At 43.7% G+C, this 17,178-nt stretch overlaps 2 protein-coding genes across 6 annotated transcripts in view; one reads left to right on the forward strand and one right to left on the reverse strand.

Annotated features, from left to right (window-relative positions):
* The first annotated feature begins 1,377 nt into the window (after positions 1 to 1,377).
* p2rx4a (purinergic receptor P2X, ligand-gated ion channel, 4a) lies at positions 1,378 to 10,309 on the forward strand. 4 transcript variants are annotated; one of them, XR_009703869.1, is made up of 13 exons: positions 1,378 to 1,734; positions 2,724 to 2,895; positions 3,634 to 3,705; positions 4,162 to 4,240; positions 5,097 to 5,196; positions 5,739 to 5,819; positions 6,258 to 6,399; positions 6,935 to 7,071; positions 7,185 to 7,278; positions 7,829 to 7,894; positions 9,032 to 9,233; positions 9,627 to 9,722; positions 10,059 to 10,309. XR_009703869.1 is itself a non-coding variant. In XM_061215751.1 (12 exons), exons 1-12 carry the CDS (start codon positions 1,592 to 1,594, stop codon positions 10,077 to 10,079), a joined length of 1,203 nt encoding a protein of 400 aa, XP_061071735.1. In that variant the 5' UTR covers positions 1,379 to 1,591; the 3' UTR covers positions 10,080 to 10,309. The 4 variants fall into 4 exon arrangements, 2 of the variants coding, with proteins under 2 accessions (XP_061071735.1, XP_061071736.1); XR_009703868.1 differs by having other exon boundaries at positions 9,032 to 9,722; XM_061215751.1 differs by lacking the exon at positions 9,032 to 9,233 and having other exon boundaries at positions 1,379 to 1,734.
* A 3,465-nt stretch (positions 10,310 to 13,774) lies between these two features.
* bcr (BCR activator of RhoGEF and GTPase) overlaps positions 13,775 to 17,178 on the reverse strand; it is a 43,944-nt gene continuing 40,540 nt past the window's right edge. For both annotated transcript variants that reach the window (XM_061262623.1, XM_061262624.1), the window contains one exon: positions 13,775 to 16,431. In XM_061262623.1, coding sequence (XP_061118607.1) covers positions 16,342 to 16,431 — 90 coding nt within the window. In that variant the 3' untranslated portion in view covers positions 13,775 to 16,341. The remainder of the gene's footprint in view (positions 16,432 to 17,178) is intronic.

Genomic DNA, 17,178 nt, shown 5'->3' on the forward strand with positions numbered 1-17,178 from the left:
CAGGTCACATAAGCTTGATCCTGGAGAATTGTGGGGATGTATGAAAGAGTTGGCTTTGTGCCCAATAACAAGAACATGTTTTCCTCAATTTCTCAAGAGCATGTGAAATTGGTAGGGAAATGCTACTTTTAGAAGAGGAAGAGACCAGACTGTGGGTTCAGAAGCCAGGGCCACATTTAGGTATTCATTGCCTGATGCCCTATTATCATACAAAACATGTGCTCTGTTTCACTATTCTACAAAATCCATCCTTTAACCTTGGAACATCCCCAGATCAGCTGGTAATTATTTTGCATGGGTATCATAGCAAATGAAACCTAAATCCAATTGGCTTTGTCTCATAGCTAAGGCACATTAGATGACTTCAATTTGGCAGTGAACAGAAGGAAAGTTGAGTACACAATGGACCTTTGGTTTTATATAAATAAGTATAATCAAATTAAATAAAGTATCACAAAAACACCCTTTGGTACATACACTTACATACACAAATGACTGCAAAATTGCCATAGTCAACAGGTTTGGTCTCCATTTTGAGACAGAAAATTGTTTTGCGTTGGGCAAAATTCATATTTATCTTATGTTGTCTTCAGGTATCCAGCTGAAATACAGGAGCCTAAGCTCTTTAAATACAACTCTGAATGCTGCTGTAAATGAGCTGGAATCAGCTGCTTCAATCACAGCTCCTGACTGAGAATTCTGAATGAAAAGATACAATAAGCAAGAAACCAACTTTGTGTTCACTGTGAACTATTAGCTTCTTTGCTTTGCAGCAAAATGTCTTTTTGGTAGCAGATGAGTGTATCCTCTTGTCTGAACAAATGAAATAAGACAAAAGGCGATGCTGACCTCCATAAAAAAAAAAAAAAAAATGGAAATAGCTAACTGCCTGAAAATAAAAATGTCCACGACTAGGGCGATAATTAAGTTAAAGGGCATTTTGTTTATGTTGCAATCATTATCAGCGCTAATATATTACCATATATTACTATACGACTAAATATTGAAAATTATATCGTTACACTTTTGTAACTACGTCTCCTTCTGATACAGCTATAGTTCTCATCCCAACTATGCTACGATAATCAGAATAAGTTAAGGCGCACAGTTCTAGTGTCTTTGCTCTCAAAAATCTTGCAGTATGAAAAAAAGACCCGTCAGAACTACATTATATTTTTTCGACATCAGTGGATAATTAAATTAGGTTAATGAGAAAGTTTTCACTGGAAGATGACCTTTAAAGTAGATATTTTGGTGATTTCGGACCCCTAGCTTCAATGGTCCCGTTCATAGTTGGTCTCATGCGCTCACCCGACTACTGCCCTCTAGTTACAGTTGTAGTGCTTTGCAGGTCAGGCGAATGGGATAAAAAAGTGGGATGGCTAGTCTTTTAAGAACGCCATGACGCAGGTCAGATTTCAGTAGATGCATGCGGAAGATCAAGAGGTTGACGGGAATTTATTGGGGAGGTGGTGATATGGGAAAGTTAATGTGTCACAACTCTCGTGACCAACAGGGAGACTCCAAAGCGCGATCTCTTAGAAGAGTCTGAGAACGTTAGAATACCTGCTTTCTTTCTTTTTAATCAGACATGACACACGATAAAGGCTGTTGCGGCTCTGTATGCCAGTGCTTTTTCGAATACGCAACCCCCAAAATTCTAGTGATTAGAAGCAAAAAAGTGGGAACAGTCAACAGGTTGATCCAGGCACTCATCATTGCGTATGTGATCGGGTAAGACTTTTAATTCCGCAATAACAGAAAGAAGACTAATTTACCGTTGTATCGGGGTAACGGTGCGGCACTTGAAACATGTAACCGGGTTCAAACGGAGGTGAGAAATACAATTACCCACAGAAGTTTGTTCGTTTCACAATCCTTTCCGGACGCCTTCTAAATTCCTCAGTGACCCTAAAATATTCTCAACCCAAGTGTTTTCCTACGTGCAGAAACGTAAGAATACCAACAGGGGCTTTGTGCGAAGGGTTATACGAGCTGAACTTCAGTAAGAGCTATTTGTGTACGTGTGTGTGTGTGTGTGTGTGTGTGTGTGTGTGTGTGTGTGGGTGGGTCTCGCATTTGAACAAGCCAGTTTGATTGATGTTCATGGTTCTCTTGACCATTTCCCTGTAATCTTACTGCAAGAAATGTGTATATCCTACCACAAGTTGGCTGGAAGCCAAACCTAAAACAAATAACGGTGCACAAGTTCATTATGAGTCTCAGTGTTTAGCTCATAGTAGATACGGTTACGATGTGGTCTGTGGAAATGTGATCATAGAGCAGCACTACTTTTCACAGCTTCTATGAATACAGGCTCTGGTAATTCAACTCTGACGCTGGGCTGTGGTGGCTGCTTCAACCCAAATACAGTCTCAGCAGCTAGTCTCATCTGAGAGCAGTGCTGGTCACCTCCGGCTCTTGGGTCCGATGCAGTGATCAGTTTGTCAGCGCTGATCCGAGTTCAGTGTTCTTCAGTGCATTCGTTGGCGCTTTAGGGCAGGGATGTCAAAATCCAGTTCTGCAGGATTATGCTTTGGATCAAGGTCGGTAGACTCTGTCACACATTAATGACTTAAAATGAGCACTTAAGGGCTTAAAAGCCTGCACACTGAATACACGCAGGCCTCAGATCTGGAATTTAAGATCCTTTGCTTACGGATTGATTGTTAAAAATGCCTTACAGGGGTGAGTACCGGGTGTCCCCTTCCTCTCCCGTCCAGGTACGTGTGCGTGCTGAAGAGGGGCTACCAGGACACAGACTCCGTCATCAGCTCTGTCACCACCAAGGTGAAGGGCATCGCCCTCACCGACACGCCAGACCTGGGCCTTCGCGTGTGGGACGTGGCCGATTACGTCATCCCCCCTCAGGTACCCCCCACACCTGAGGAGGAGGTAGACCATACTCCAAAGTCCTCCACTTCCTGGTGTCCAGGCTCCCACGTCCTACCCTGCGGGGATCCACTTCCTGGTGCCTGGGGATCCACCTGCAGTGTTCTAAGGATTCACTTTCTTTTGTTGAGGGATCGCTTCCTGTAACCCGGGGTTCGAGCTGTCAGTGCTTCAGGGCCCCGGGTGCTTGTCACTCACTACTTGGTGAACCTTCAGTTTAACAGTTTAACAGTGGTGGCAGCAACAAACACACTAATCTGCTACGCAACATTGTTTATCCCTGCCCCTTCTCTGTAAACATGCTGACGTTGATACGCCATTGGATGTGGCAATTAGAACCAATTTTCAACCAATGAGCTTGAATTATTGTACAGTTATACAATGTTTTGGCACAGTGTCGGCCCGTCAACTATATATTTTGAAACCCGAATTTAAGGACTATAAACTCAGGCAGAGGATGAGTCAACATGCCAGTGCGCCTTTTTAAATGATAGGAAGTGATTTACCATGGTCTTGTAGCAATGTTTTAACACAAAAATCTTACCTATTGCACCTTTAAGAATAGGTTATTCATGGAATTGCATTGTGGAGTTCTAAAATTCATTAGTGGAGTTTTTATGTTGCTTGCTCAGGTTGTGGTTCTGCTTCGATACGATCTGCCACAGCTGGGGTTTTATTACGACGTCCAGTAATTCTACACCGGCTCACTTATTTCCTCTGGTTTTTTTTTCTCCTTTACAGGAGGAGAGTTCCTTCTTTGTGCTAACAAACATGATCATCACCCCGAACCAAACACAGTCACACTGCCCTGAGGTAGGCCCCCCCGGGATGCTCTCTGCTCTGCATCACTCCCAGTGAAAATCAAACGGGGAGGGGGACAACACGATACCGCCTAAATAAAGTTTGACTCAAATATCATAAAGTGCTTGTTCAGACAGTTATTATTCTGGGGCAATGGTTCTATTCACGAGAGTCAGTGGCATTTCTAGCAATTTAACCACACAATTAAGAATTATTTGGCCAAAATGATTTTGTTACAGGAGTGGGCAGTTCAACACTACCCGTTTCTACAGTACTTCATCTTGCTAATATTGCTGGACGTGTTTATCAGATGATAATAGTATGCACCGTAATGTTCTTCTTAGGTTTGTCTGAAACAACACATGCAGTAAGACTTACAGTACAGAACGGAAACCAGAGAAGACTTGTGGCTAACTTTTACTTGCAGTAGTGGTAACTGAGGCGAGACTGATGCTGTCTGTTGTTCAGGTTCCCGGCTTGAACTGCAGCTGGACCTGTACGTTGGACGCAGACTGCACCCCCGGTCTCAAGGATGTTCGAGGGAATGGTAGGCCTCACAATGACTGACTCACTCAGGATAGAACTGTAGTAAAGCGGGTCGGGAGTTGGGCTTGTAACTCTGAAGTTGCAGGATTGACTCTCAAGAGGGCCGTTGCTCTTCAGAAAATATACTTACAGCATACATTTAAAAAAATCAAACTGGATTGGACCACCTGCTAGATTCTTTTTTTAAATAAAAAAGTATTGTCTTTTAGCGCACTTATCCCTGGTTGTACGTTGCTCTGGATAAGAGCGTCCGCCAAATCCCATTAATGTAATGTAATGTAAAGGAGACTGAATCTTGGACGTACTTGCAGGAGAGTTTATATCTGTGGTTGAGTCACCCCGTCTCAGAAAGTCTGCCTTTGCCCATTTCTACCAGCTTTAGGGTTACAAATGCTAAGGGGTTTGGTGAAAGCACAAATTTGCACAAATGTGTCTCTATCGTGGTCCTCTGTTAGGGTACTGCTGTAGAGTTCCACTTCAATGCTCAACCACAAACCAGCTCATTTCTCCTTTTGTGGGCGTTCCCTCTAGACTTTTGTTCCACTTTCTCCTTGAATAGGCGTTGGGCTTTCATATTATATCTTGACGATAAAAATATGATATTCTTAAAATGTAGTTATTCCTTTGTATATGTAGCAGTTAAAATACTATTTTTTTGTTTAATGCAATTGAGGACTCCCATACTTCTCTGGGGAGAGCTCCATTTGGGGCAGTGTGATTTATTTATATCATGCTGAGACTGCGTATAAAATGGCCGTCATTTCTACATGGATCACCTGATACAAATAAATAAATTTACTATATTTATAATTTTTATTTATTTTACATTATCAATGAGTTCCCTTGCTTTCCCGTAGGTGTACAGACGGGTAATTGTGTGAATTACAATGCCACTGTAAAGACTTGTGAAGTTCTGGCTTGGTGCCCGCTGGAATCTGAAGAGGTGAATATGACTATGTGAGTAAAGCTACAATCACGCAACAGTCCACTATAGCTTGGTGTTTGGATGTGTAATAATGTACTAGCTGTGATGTAGCATATGATAGAAGATTACATTACATGTCATTTGGCACTTTTATTCAAAGCGACTTACAGTTGATTAGACTAAGCAGGAGACAGTTCTCCCCTGGAGCAATGTAGGGTGAAGGGGCTTGCTCAAGGGCCCAACGGCTGTGCGGGTCTTATTTTGGCTACACTGGGGATCGAACCACTGACCTTGCGGGCCCCAGTCATGTACCTTAACCACTATGTTACAGGCTGCCCTTGCATACTTTACCCAGACACCCAGTCTCCAGAGAATGTGAAAAGGGCAGTCAGAGTATGAGACTGGTTTTCTGCATTAAGTTTCCATGCCTCCACTCCAAATCCTACCTACGCTAAATACGGATTAATCAGAAATCAGTTAATCATTGTTCATACTTCTGCCCCCTGGTCCTCAGGAGACCAGGGTTTTTTTATTTTCGGGTTTTGAGCATGCACCCCTCTCTTTGCCCCCCCAGGCCTCCCATGCTGGCAGATGCAGAAAACTTCACTGTGCTGATTAAAAACAACATCCGTTACCCCAAGTTCAACTTCAACAAGTGAGTCTTTCTCTGGCCTTCCACTGTTCTGCCGTTTGCTTGTAAGTTGTGTTCAAGCAAATGGTGGAAACAGTGGAAACTACTAAAGCATACTGCAATAGTAAAGGTACTCCTAAGTTATTGTTTTTTAGTTGGCACACATCAATTTTCAGGAGCAAAAACCCCTAAAACAGAAGCGCATTAGAGCCCTGGTAACCATGTTGGACAGCAGAAACTTGAAGGGCAGTTTACCCCTACAAGGGCAGTTTAACCCGCCTCGTTAAGTTGTCAGGAGACTTGACCATCACTGGGAGGTGATGGTCCCCAGTGTGACGGTTCCAATACGGAGACTGAGCTCATCCACTCTTTCACAGGCAGCCAGCTATTTGTTGTGCTCAGCTGTTTTCATTTGCGTTCAGCAGTGTTCAGCATTCACGCCATTCTCTTCTCTCCTTGCAGGAGGAACATTCTGCCCCACATCACCAGGGACTACCTGACGCACTGCATATACAACGCCACCACTGATCCAGACTGCCCCATCTTCACCCTCAAATACATCGTCTCGGCCGCACAGGAGGACTTTCAGACGATGGCCATGCTCGTCAGTACCTCCCCCTGCCTCCTGTCTGAATGACACGTACAGCTGGGTGGTTTCTCTCTGTCTCTCTGAGTCTCACTACTGAGCTTCTCTCTCTGTTTCTCACTCTCACTCTTCGCCTGTAGCCTAGTGGCTAAGTTACGTGACCGGGACCTGGAAGGTTGGTGAGTGGTTCAAGCCCTGGTGTAGCCACGATAACATCTGCACAGCTTTTGGGCCCTTAAGCAAGGCCTTTAACCCCACATTGCTCCAGGGGGGGATTGACCCCTGCTTAGTTTAATCAACTGTAAGTTGCTTTGGATAAAATAAATCAACTAAATAACAAAAATGATAAAATGATAAAAAAAATTACTCTCTCTTCCGCATGGCGAAACTCCTCACAAGGCAAACAGTGTATTCTATTGATCATTATCACCCTCACCCAGCCACAGTTAGTGCTGGCAACTGATGCTGTCTTTTTGGTTTTTGTGGTTTGGCTTGTAAAGCATTTGGGGGTCATTGGGGGGGATTCAGCCATGAGTCTGTGCCTCCCCGTCAGGGCGGAGTCATTGGGATTCAGATCCGGTGGGACTGTGACCTGGACATGCCTGCCAGCTGGTGCATCCCCCGGTACAGCTTCCGCAGGCTGGACAACAAGGACCCCGAGAACAACGTGGCCCCAGGGTACAACTTCAGGTACGGGCCCAGAGACCGGCACGCTCTGGCCAAAGGGGCGCAGGTTTCAGTAGCGCCACGCTGTCTCAAGTTGATTCCAGGGTGCTCCAGATGTGTTACGATGTGCCTTGCAGGTTCGCAAAATACTACAAAACGGCCAATGATGTGGAGGTGAGAACGCTGATCAAGGGGTTTGGGATTCGCTTTGATGTCATGGTTTTTGGCGAGGTGAGCCTTCACTCAAGTGCAGCATTCCAGGAAAGATGAGAGAAACATTTTACGAATTGTGATTTTACACACATGGTTGATTGATAAATGGTTCTCACAAAGGATCACCATTCAGAATGACCAGTAATGTCTCTCACAAACCTTTTCTTGCTCAGTCTGTGATTGTACTGTGATTGCATGATATCAATATTGTGACTTGGATTTCTTGTGAATATCATTGTACAGTGTCTTTGTTGTGACTGTATCATGTCATGTGACAGTTTTGACCCAAAACCACATTGTCTAAATAGTGCACATTGCATATTGCAACAGTATTGTCTGTATTCTAACTTTAGAGTCATGATACCATTACAGCATTGTATTGCCACTGTACAGTGAGAAAATCAGGGCGGAACAATATTGTGACTGCATTGTCTTTATTGTGACCGCATCCTGATGGCATTACACTGCTGTCCGTATCGTGACTGTGATGTGTTGATACTGTGACAGTGCTGTCAGTGTCATGACATGGCGGCTGTATTGTGACATCTGCGTTGTTTCCATGGTGAAGGCGGGGAAGTTCAGCATTGTGCCAATGCTGCTGAACATCGGGGCGGGACTGGCTCTCCTCGGAGTGGTGAGTGATGTCACAACATGTGACGCAAATCACACCTTTATATATATATATATATATCTCCCATCTCGTCTCAATTAGACTGTTACTCCGGAGCGCTCCGGGGCGCTGTATGCGCCGATCCCACTAACCCTGCCAAGTCCCTCCCCTGGAGCAGCGAGCCAATTATGCCGCTCCACGAGAGCCGGCCAAACTTGAATCACACTTTTTAAATCAATGGCAGCGGTGCTGAAAATGGTGGGGGGGTCAGACGGGAAAACTGAGGGATGATTTGGTGGCCAGATTGATATGCACAGGCCAACTGCTGTTTTAGTACTGTTAAGTTTAGTACTCAACTTATTTACCACTGGCTCAACAAAAGAACACTGAGCACTGCTCCTGGTTTCCTTTTCTGATATGCACTCAGTGAGCACTTTATTAGGTATTTATTAGACTTATTGGTCCTCTGCAGCTGTAGCTTATCCACTTGTGAGGTTTGATGCATTGTGTGTTCAGAGATGCTCTTCTGCATGCCACTGTTGTAGTGTGTGGTTATTTGCGTTACTGTCACCTTCCTGTCAGCTTTGACCAGTCTGGCCCATCTCCACTGACCTCTCTCATTAACAAGGCATTTTTGCCTGCAGAACTGCTGCTCACTGGATGGTTTTTGCATCATTCTGAGTAAACTCTACTGAAAATCCCAGGAGATCAGCGGTTATAGCTGAAATATTCAAACCAACCTCTCTAGCACCAACAATCATGCCACGATCGAAATCACTGAGATCACATTTCTTCCCCATTCTGATGGTTGATGTGAACATTAACTGAAGCTCCTGACCCCTATCTGCATGATTTTATGCATCGCACTGCTACCACACAATTGACTGATTATATAACCGCATGAATAAGTAGGTGTACAGGCGTTCCTAATAAGGTGCTCAGTGAGTTTATATTCAGTTAGAAGATAAATGCATTTTATAATACACATTCATATAGAAATGTAAAGTATAATCTCATTTAATTAATGGAATTACTACTGGACAGGTCATACAGTGAGTGCATATTCCATACTAACAAATGTGTTGTGTATATGACGCCATTATTTCAATATGACAACCTAAAAGAGCAGTAAGAATGATATAGTGTGTTTTTAATTTTCAGATATGAGCTGTTGTGTCATATTGCATTCCACGGGACCAAGGCTAAGTTGTTCTTTGTGCGAATGGTTTGCAGTTTGGCTTGGTGATTCGCTTGGCCATGTTCTGTACCTCTCTTTCTCCATTACACATACGTTGTGGTTGGTTGGCTCCTATATTTGGCTATCACTGGCTCTCTGGTGAAAACCCCTCTTTGTTAAGGGATGGTGAGTTCTGTCTATTTATTGGGATCCCTAGTGTGTGACTAGTCTCTTGCATGTGTTTAAATGTAGCCTGTGTTGGTGCTTGTTTTTGGCCAGCTCTGTATTTGCATCCAGTCTTGTGGTGGCTGACAGCAGGGTTTTCCTCTTAGTTGGTACCCCATGTATGCGCTTGGTCTGTGGACCTACTGTGGTCTGCTATGTCTTTTGATTGGTCTGCTCTGTCTCTCTGCAGGTAGCCAATATCTGTGGTCTGTAATGTGGTTCTTTGTGTTTGGTGTCTTTGAATTGCCTATTGAGAATGCTATTGATTGGCATTCTGCTTCCCTCTGTGGGACACCTCGACTGTGATTGGTCATTTCCATTTCTCCGCAGGTAATCATTGGTTTCTTTCCGTAGGTAACGGTTGTCTGCGATTGGATTGTCCTCACCTTCATGAAGAAAAAGCACCAGTATGCAGAAGAGAAATACTCTTATGTGGATGACTTTGGACTGGTGAGGACCTTTTGTCATACAGCATCGTAATATATGAAATTAAATATGTGAAATCAATATGACGAAGCTACAGAATGATTTGACTTGCGCTTTGAACCCATTAGACCCCAGTAAATTGAAGCAGTTTACCGACAGTTTTATCCAATAGTCAGGCCAAAATGCTTATTTCACTTTAGGGGTGTGCAGAAACCCCACTTCATCAATATCTGTTTCGGGTTGGGGTGGATCTGCAGGAGCCTTTTCAGAATGTAGGAATAGTATATTAAAGATAAATTTATGCATGTATTTGAGCCAGGTCTGATGAGTTGACAGAGCGTTGTGCATGTGTTTCTGTAGCTTTCTGAAACAGCAGAATGAGAATCCCAGCACAGCGGCCTAAACTGCAGGAGCTCAGGTTGAGGTCACGTTGAGGTCAGCGGGAGGAACTGTGGAGAGGGGAGGGGCCTCCACTGGACATTTACGCCAACACTCCGCCCTGACCCCGCCCACCCTGTCCACTGTTCTGCACAAACTCCATCCTTTCCCCCACCGTAGCCAGGAAACCGATTCTTTTCCTGCATGTAACCATTAAACCATTTAACCTCTGACCTCTGACCCTCTTTGTTTTCCACTGATTAATACTGGAAGCTCAATACTGCAGTCGAATCTAATGCAAGTACTTTTTGAATACTGTCTAAAATACTTTAAGATGCTGGATTTTGCACATTGCAGTAGTAGTGTAGCATCATGGTTAGAGAGACTGAGTTTGATTGGGGGCAGTGCAGCATCATAGTTGGAGAGCTGAGTTTGATTGGGGGCAGTGCCATTGTACTCGCTTCAGTACTTCGACAACTGTATGAACTCATTGTATGTAAGGAATGGGCGGCCTGTAGCATAGTGCTTAAGTTACATGACTGGGATCCGCAAGGTCAAAGGTTCAATCCCCGGTCTCGCCTGCTTAGGCTAAATAAACTGTAAGTTGCTTTTGGATAAAAGCGTAACACAAATGACAGGCAATGTAAAAGAAAAAGAATACAGACTGTGTAGGCTGCCCAGAATAAGAGTGTCTGCTGAAGGCCCATATTATGTGGATTTCCTGTTCTTCCTTTCAGGATGTTATGTTGATATGAAAGTTTATGTGAACGTTTTTTATGCAAAATGTGTTGAGTATAAAAGATTTGATCAGAGCACTTTGTCAGTGTGAATAGCAAGGAGGAAATGTGGTTGTTTTTCTACTCGATAGTGACAATTACTCGGAAGGTAATCAAAGTTTGTTTACAGTAGGTCAACTCCAGCACAAATATTACAAAATAAATAATAAAACAAAACACAAGAATGTTAAAGTTATACTTAGGCTTCTGACCGAAGCTCCTATTCAAAAGGAAATTGAATAAAAACTAGGTGGGTGGGGAGAACAGGCAACACTGTTATCTCTCAAAAACGCCAACAACACCCTTCAGCACCCTCATGGCTCACAGCTTCCTGTGGGCACAATAAGCATTCAGAGCGAAACAAAGGAACCAGAAGTCTAATATTTCCCCTTTTAAAGAAACAGAATTACAGAGCTATGGCTATACTGCATAATGAGCAATGTGGTTCAGAGCATTGGAATAGATATTTGTTGACATGAATACATCTGTAAGCCCTGAACCCTGGTATGTGCATCAAACCGGGATCCCAACACCTTGAGAGCCTCAGCCTCTACTAGTATGTCTGACCACATAGTCCAGCCCTGTGTAGAGCGTTTTACAGACACGGTCATGGAATGAAGGCCCGTCAAACTGCTTTGTGTCTGCATGCTTCAGTGAAGGGCCACAGGAGCATGTTGAGCTCACGTGTGTAAACTAAATAAAGTACAGGTCATTTGCCGCGTCAGTCTCTTTCATTAACACTGAAACGGTAAAGGCAGCCTGTCAGCTGAGAACAGGAGACACGGGGTGCCTGGCTCTTCTCTCCGGGGGAGGTGAACACATTCACATGAACAAAGATCTTTCACATCGGCAATCCACTGCTATCGCCCGGCCTTTCCAATGTTCCGTATACATTTGGCACCCAACATGGGGCTGTAGTGCATATGCGATTCCATTCCATTACATTGCATGTCATTTGGCTGACGCTTTTATCCAAAGTGACTTACAGTTGATTACACTAAGCAGGAGACAATCCTCCCCTGGAGCAATGCAGGGCTAAGGGCCTTGCTCAAGTGCCCAACGGCTATGCGGATCTTGTGGCAAAACCGGGGATTGAATCGCCGACCTTGCGGGTTCCAGATGTCCAGTTATCTGAAACCACGTCCACACCCCTGTGCAAACCCTGGCTGCTGCTTTTCACACTGCAGATGGTTACACTTCAGGCAGGGTGAAGCACAAACATTTATCCTTTACCGTGCAGTCCACGGGAGCCATGGTCGACCAGTGGGGGGCGCTAGAGAAGGACGAACTGCAGAAGAACAAGGGCTCTCTCTCTTCGAGCATCTCGTTGAACCCTTCTTTCTGCTTCTGCAGTGCCGTCAAAATGCATATCTCTGCGTCCTTGTCACTTCCCGTGTTCTCCAGTAAATGGGGGAGTTCCTCAGGGATGTCCAATATCACCTTTATTATTTATTTTATTTGCAGAATTTCTGACTGATTGATAATTGATACTGATAATTTTATTTTTTCCATATTGTTGAATTGAAGTTTGATCAAAATGCTCTTATTGAAAACCAGGAATGTTTAGAATAATGATGAAGTTTGATTTAAATGCTTTATTAAAACTGTGAAATGGTTAGAATTGAGAATTAAACATGTTCACAATATGCTTTTAGTATGAAACAAAACTATCATTAAGTAGATTTCAAAATACCACTGGGGAAGTTTTATTTTGACTTCATGGTCATGGGGACCATGCTTTCACTGCACAGATGTATGCACACGGTAGGCCACAGACTTGCTTCTTCCTAGCCGAGGTTGGCTGAGGGCATGCTTCCCGGTCTTGTTAATGTGTACAGCAACACCTGTGTTTAGCTCGTCTCCACCCAGTTTACAATTGTAAAAGACAAAATTAGGTCAACACTGAGAGCACACAGGCAAGGCGGGGAGGAAGGAAAAGGCAATGGAACAAGTAGGCAACAGGTCATCGGCATGTAGGTGTCACTGCTAACAAGCTAGCAGAGTGCCAAATACAGAGCTAAAGAACTATACAGACAATGGTACTGGAATGGACAAGAAAAGATTAAAAAATGTTCTAGCTAAACTAAGGTAACCAGGCTGGCACAACTCCACCGCAGGCAAAAAGTCTGTGAAGGAGCTGATGACCGTGCGTGTTTCAAGTGGGCTGTACCATTTCACAGTCCTACATGGCTGCCTGCATCGACGATTTACACTTTGATGTAGGATGAGCCCCTGCTGCATCTGAAAGCCATCCATCACATCCACCACATCCACCACATCCATCACAGCCACCACAGCCATCACATCCATCACATCCACCATATCCACCACATCCATCACATCCACCACAGCCATCACATCCACCACAGCCATCACATCCACCACATCCTCCACACCCACCACGTCCGTCACATCCACCACATCCATCACATCCACCTCATCCATCACATCCACCACACCCACCACATCCATCACATCCACCACATCCGCCACATCCATCACATCCACCACATCCACCAGGCTGGGCTGGCCTTTAACACCAGCAAGTGCCGCTTGGCCAAGCCCGAGGTCCTAAGGGTTATGTGCTCGATGAGGCGTCATCAAGCCTCAGCTGTGGCACACTAAAATAAAAAGGTTAATGTGAACTTACCAAACATTTTTTTATTAGGATAGGACATGGGTGTCAAACTCCAGTCCTGGAGGGCCGCAGTGTCTGCTGGCTTTTGGTGTGTTTCAGCACGAGAGACACATTTCAAAGTCTTTAATTGGCTAAAGAGTCCACACACCTTGTTCTCAAGGCCTAAATTGGCTTCTGATTGAAAGGAAACCAGAAATACCTGTAGACACTGCGGCCCTCCAGGACTGGAGTTTGACACCCCTGGGTTAGGATGTCAGGGAGAATTCAGGACATCACGGACACCGTTACATACAGGAGTTTTTATTGTAACAGCTTGTGTACAAACAGAGGCTACAAACGTTTTTCACACAATTCCTTTTCCTTTACCCCCCCTCTTCTGTTTACAGAATCCCTTTAAAGAGCTACCAGATGAGAATAACATACAACAATGGAGATAGAAGGGGCATGAGAACAGCTAAATCTTTCAGCTGGCACAGCTAAGAACATAGAGCAAGACATTTGCGAGTGACCGGCGACAGCCGAAACAGAGTGGGACGGAAAATCCCCGTCCGTGACAGCGCACGGTCGCCTCGCACAGATCTGCGCGCAAAACCGTCCGCCCCGGTCCGCAACACAGCATCCTCCCATCGATCCCACGTTACTCGAATTCTTCCATAAATCATTATTACAATATAATTACATTTAAAACATTGATTATCAGGAAATAACCAATAGACCTGCCGTCTGCGACCTTTCTAGTTAAATACATCATCAGCATCCTACTTCTTAACGTGTGTCTTCGTCAACCGCTCGGATGAGCGGTGCGCAGTGTAGACGGGAAATGACCTCAGTGTTGTGAAGCAGCACGTGTCGCCACAGTGGGAAGTCAGAGTGAGATTGATGAGCGTGACACGAATGAGGAAGCTCTCCCCCCAACTATCTCTGAATCTCAACAATCCAGCAGGACCACACATTCCTGACAGGACAGCTTCTCAATCTCAAATTGATGGAGAGAGCCAGGCCCAAGCTTAGTGTGTATCTGTTTAGCTCGTTTGAGTGTTAGCTTGATGGTTGGGGTGCATATCAAAAGGAAAAAATCGTAGGTGGGATGCCGGGTGGGGTTGAAGAGGATGGTGTTGAGCACAGAATCAACAATCAGGGAAACAAGATGAAAAGGAACCAAGATTAAAATATCTTGGATTGCAGGGTTGTTAGTGTCCTATCACCACTGGATTCCTGCAGTACATTCAGCCCCCTGTGCAGACAGTGTGCAGCTTTGATGAATTCACAAACCATATTCAGTTCTCTGTGGTATTCACCTTTCTGTGGTATTCATCAATCATTACGCTAGGTATTCCCCACTCATGGTTGAAGAGCGTTCACCATTCTGCTCACCAGTAGTACCAAAAAGAGTGGGAGAAACATCATCCAGCATAACTCATTCTTCACTTCCTTCCAAAAGCAGCTAGTTCGGGTCACATAAATTCAAAACTTCTATGGGTTATACTTCAATAATAATAATAATAACAATAATAATAATAATAATAATGTAAAAATAATAAAACGTAAAATTAAAAAAAACAATTTAACATGCCTGCATGTTAGAGATGCATAAATGAACCATTATACCATTCTAATATAGTCGTCTTCTGATTAAATGAAAAATAAATAATGTCATGCAACTGTCTCTCTCTCTGGCACATATTCTATCTCTCTCTCTCTCCCTGTCTCCTACATATCCATCGCTTTTCCAATGTGCAGATAACAGTAATCCCTGGAAGATCTGAGCAGAGTTCACACAATATGGGCCTGGTATTCTTGCCAAAAAGCACTCATATGCACTGACTGCGGGAGCCACCAAAGAATGAAAACACACAGTACACAGGCTTAAACCGCTTCCACCCGTCTTACAGTTATTCACAATAAGGATGACACCAAGTACTCAAAAAATAGAAATGCACAATTTAAAACTATGTACAACAACACGTACATACCATATATGTGCAAGTCATTTCCCCCCGGCTACGAAATATTTTCCCAGGGAGTCTTGTAAAATGTAACAACATACATTTTCAGGAACGATTTCCAAAAACAATAACAACAATGTGGCTCACTCCTGCTTTATGTACTTTTAATGATTCAGGAATAATAATCAATATGATTGAAGCAGATCCTACTGTACTAACTTAGCCTACATATTAAACGCGCACCAACCCAGAAGGACATGCAGTGGAAATGACCTACACCGCATCACTAAATGTGTAACCTATTATAGCCCTGCCTTACTTTGTTCCTCTTAAAACTCATTCCTTTTCCGTGAGAACATGCCAGAGACCTTCCAAACTGGAGCCAGCATCTCTGTAGTCGAACATAAATAACCGATCTGTTTAATGTTTTACGAGGTAAAATATTGAGGTTGAAAGAAACTCCTAAGAGGAAACTGCAGCTTCACTGAAAATCAGAGCAGACACCATTAAGAGGAGCCTTTAATATTAATAATATTAATATTCTAGGTCAGGGATCAATAGAGAAACCAAGCAAGAGCGACACGGCGGGGACGTATGAAATATGAATCCCAAGATACAGGTTTCTACATATGCCCTGCGTGAGACGAGACACAAACCCATGGTTTATGAAATGATAAGACGGCTATCATAAATGTGATTTGAGGGATGCAGTTCTTCTTCGTGCCTTTATGTCTGTGTAGCGATCCTAACAGGGCTGTGTCCCTGCGACTGAGTTCCCCTGAAACGGCCATACATCCACAGAAAGGTTCCACTTCACGCCCTCTCTCTTCTCTTTCTCTTTCTTTCTCTCTCTTTCTCTCTCCAGTGTCCTTGACTAAAAAAAAGTCTCACACAAAAGAATATGTCTACACCTCCGTAGAGAAGAGGATGCTCTGTCGTTTGCTGTCAGGCGTGGGGATGGTCTCCAGCTGCAGGAAGTATAGCAGAACCTGAACCTGAAGGAGGGACAGACAGACAGACAGACTGACCGTGTTAACAGAAAGAAGGTAAAGACACTTGGTGCTAAACTAACAAGTGGTACATGTACAGGTATAGGTTTAACAATCAAAAGACAAAATGCCATTTCATCATTCTGTATTCCTCTTTGCATTGTTGAATGGAGCTAATGAAGAAAAGAGTATTTGCTAAATAAATAAATATTGGTAATAAAATAGTAATACAAATAAATACACTCAGTGAGCACTTTATTAGGTAGACCAGTATACCAGCTTGTTAATGCAAATATTTAATCGGGCAATCATGTGGCAGCAACTAAATGCATAAAAGCATGCAGACATGGTCAAGAGGTTCAGCTGTTTTTCAGAGCATATGTCAGAATGGAGAAGAAATGTGATCTAAGTGACTTTGACCATGGAATGATTGTTGGTGCCAGACAGGGTGGTTTGAGTGTCTCAGAAAGAAACTGCTGATCTCCTGGGATTTTCACAGTCTCTAGAATTTGTGAAAAACAAAAAAAACATGCAAAGTTCTGTGGGCGTTGTTAAAGAGAGAGATCAGAGGAGAAGAGCCAGACTGGTCAAAGCTGACAGGAAGGTGACAGTAACGCAAATAACCACACATTACAACAGTGGTATGCAGAAGAGCATCTCTGAACAGTGAAGTGGAGCAGCAGGAGACCACTAAGTAAAAAAATAAGTCTAATAAATACCTAATAAAGTGCTCACTGGGTGTATATAGGGCCT

This window comes from Conger conger, chromosome 12, assembly GCF_963514075.1.
Source record: "Conger conger chromosome 12, fConCon1.1, whole genome shotgun sequence".
In the NCBI taxonomy this organism is placed as follows: domain Eukaryota; kingdom Metazoa; phylum Chordata; class Actinopteri; order Anguilliformes; family Congridae; genus Conger; species Conger conger.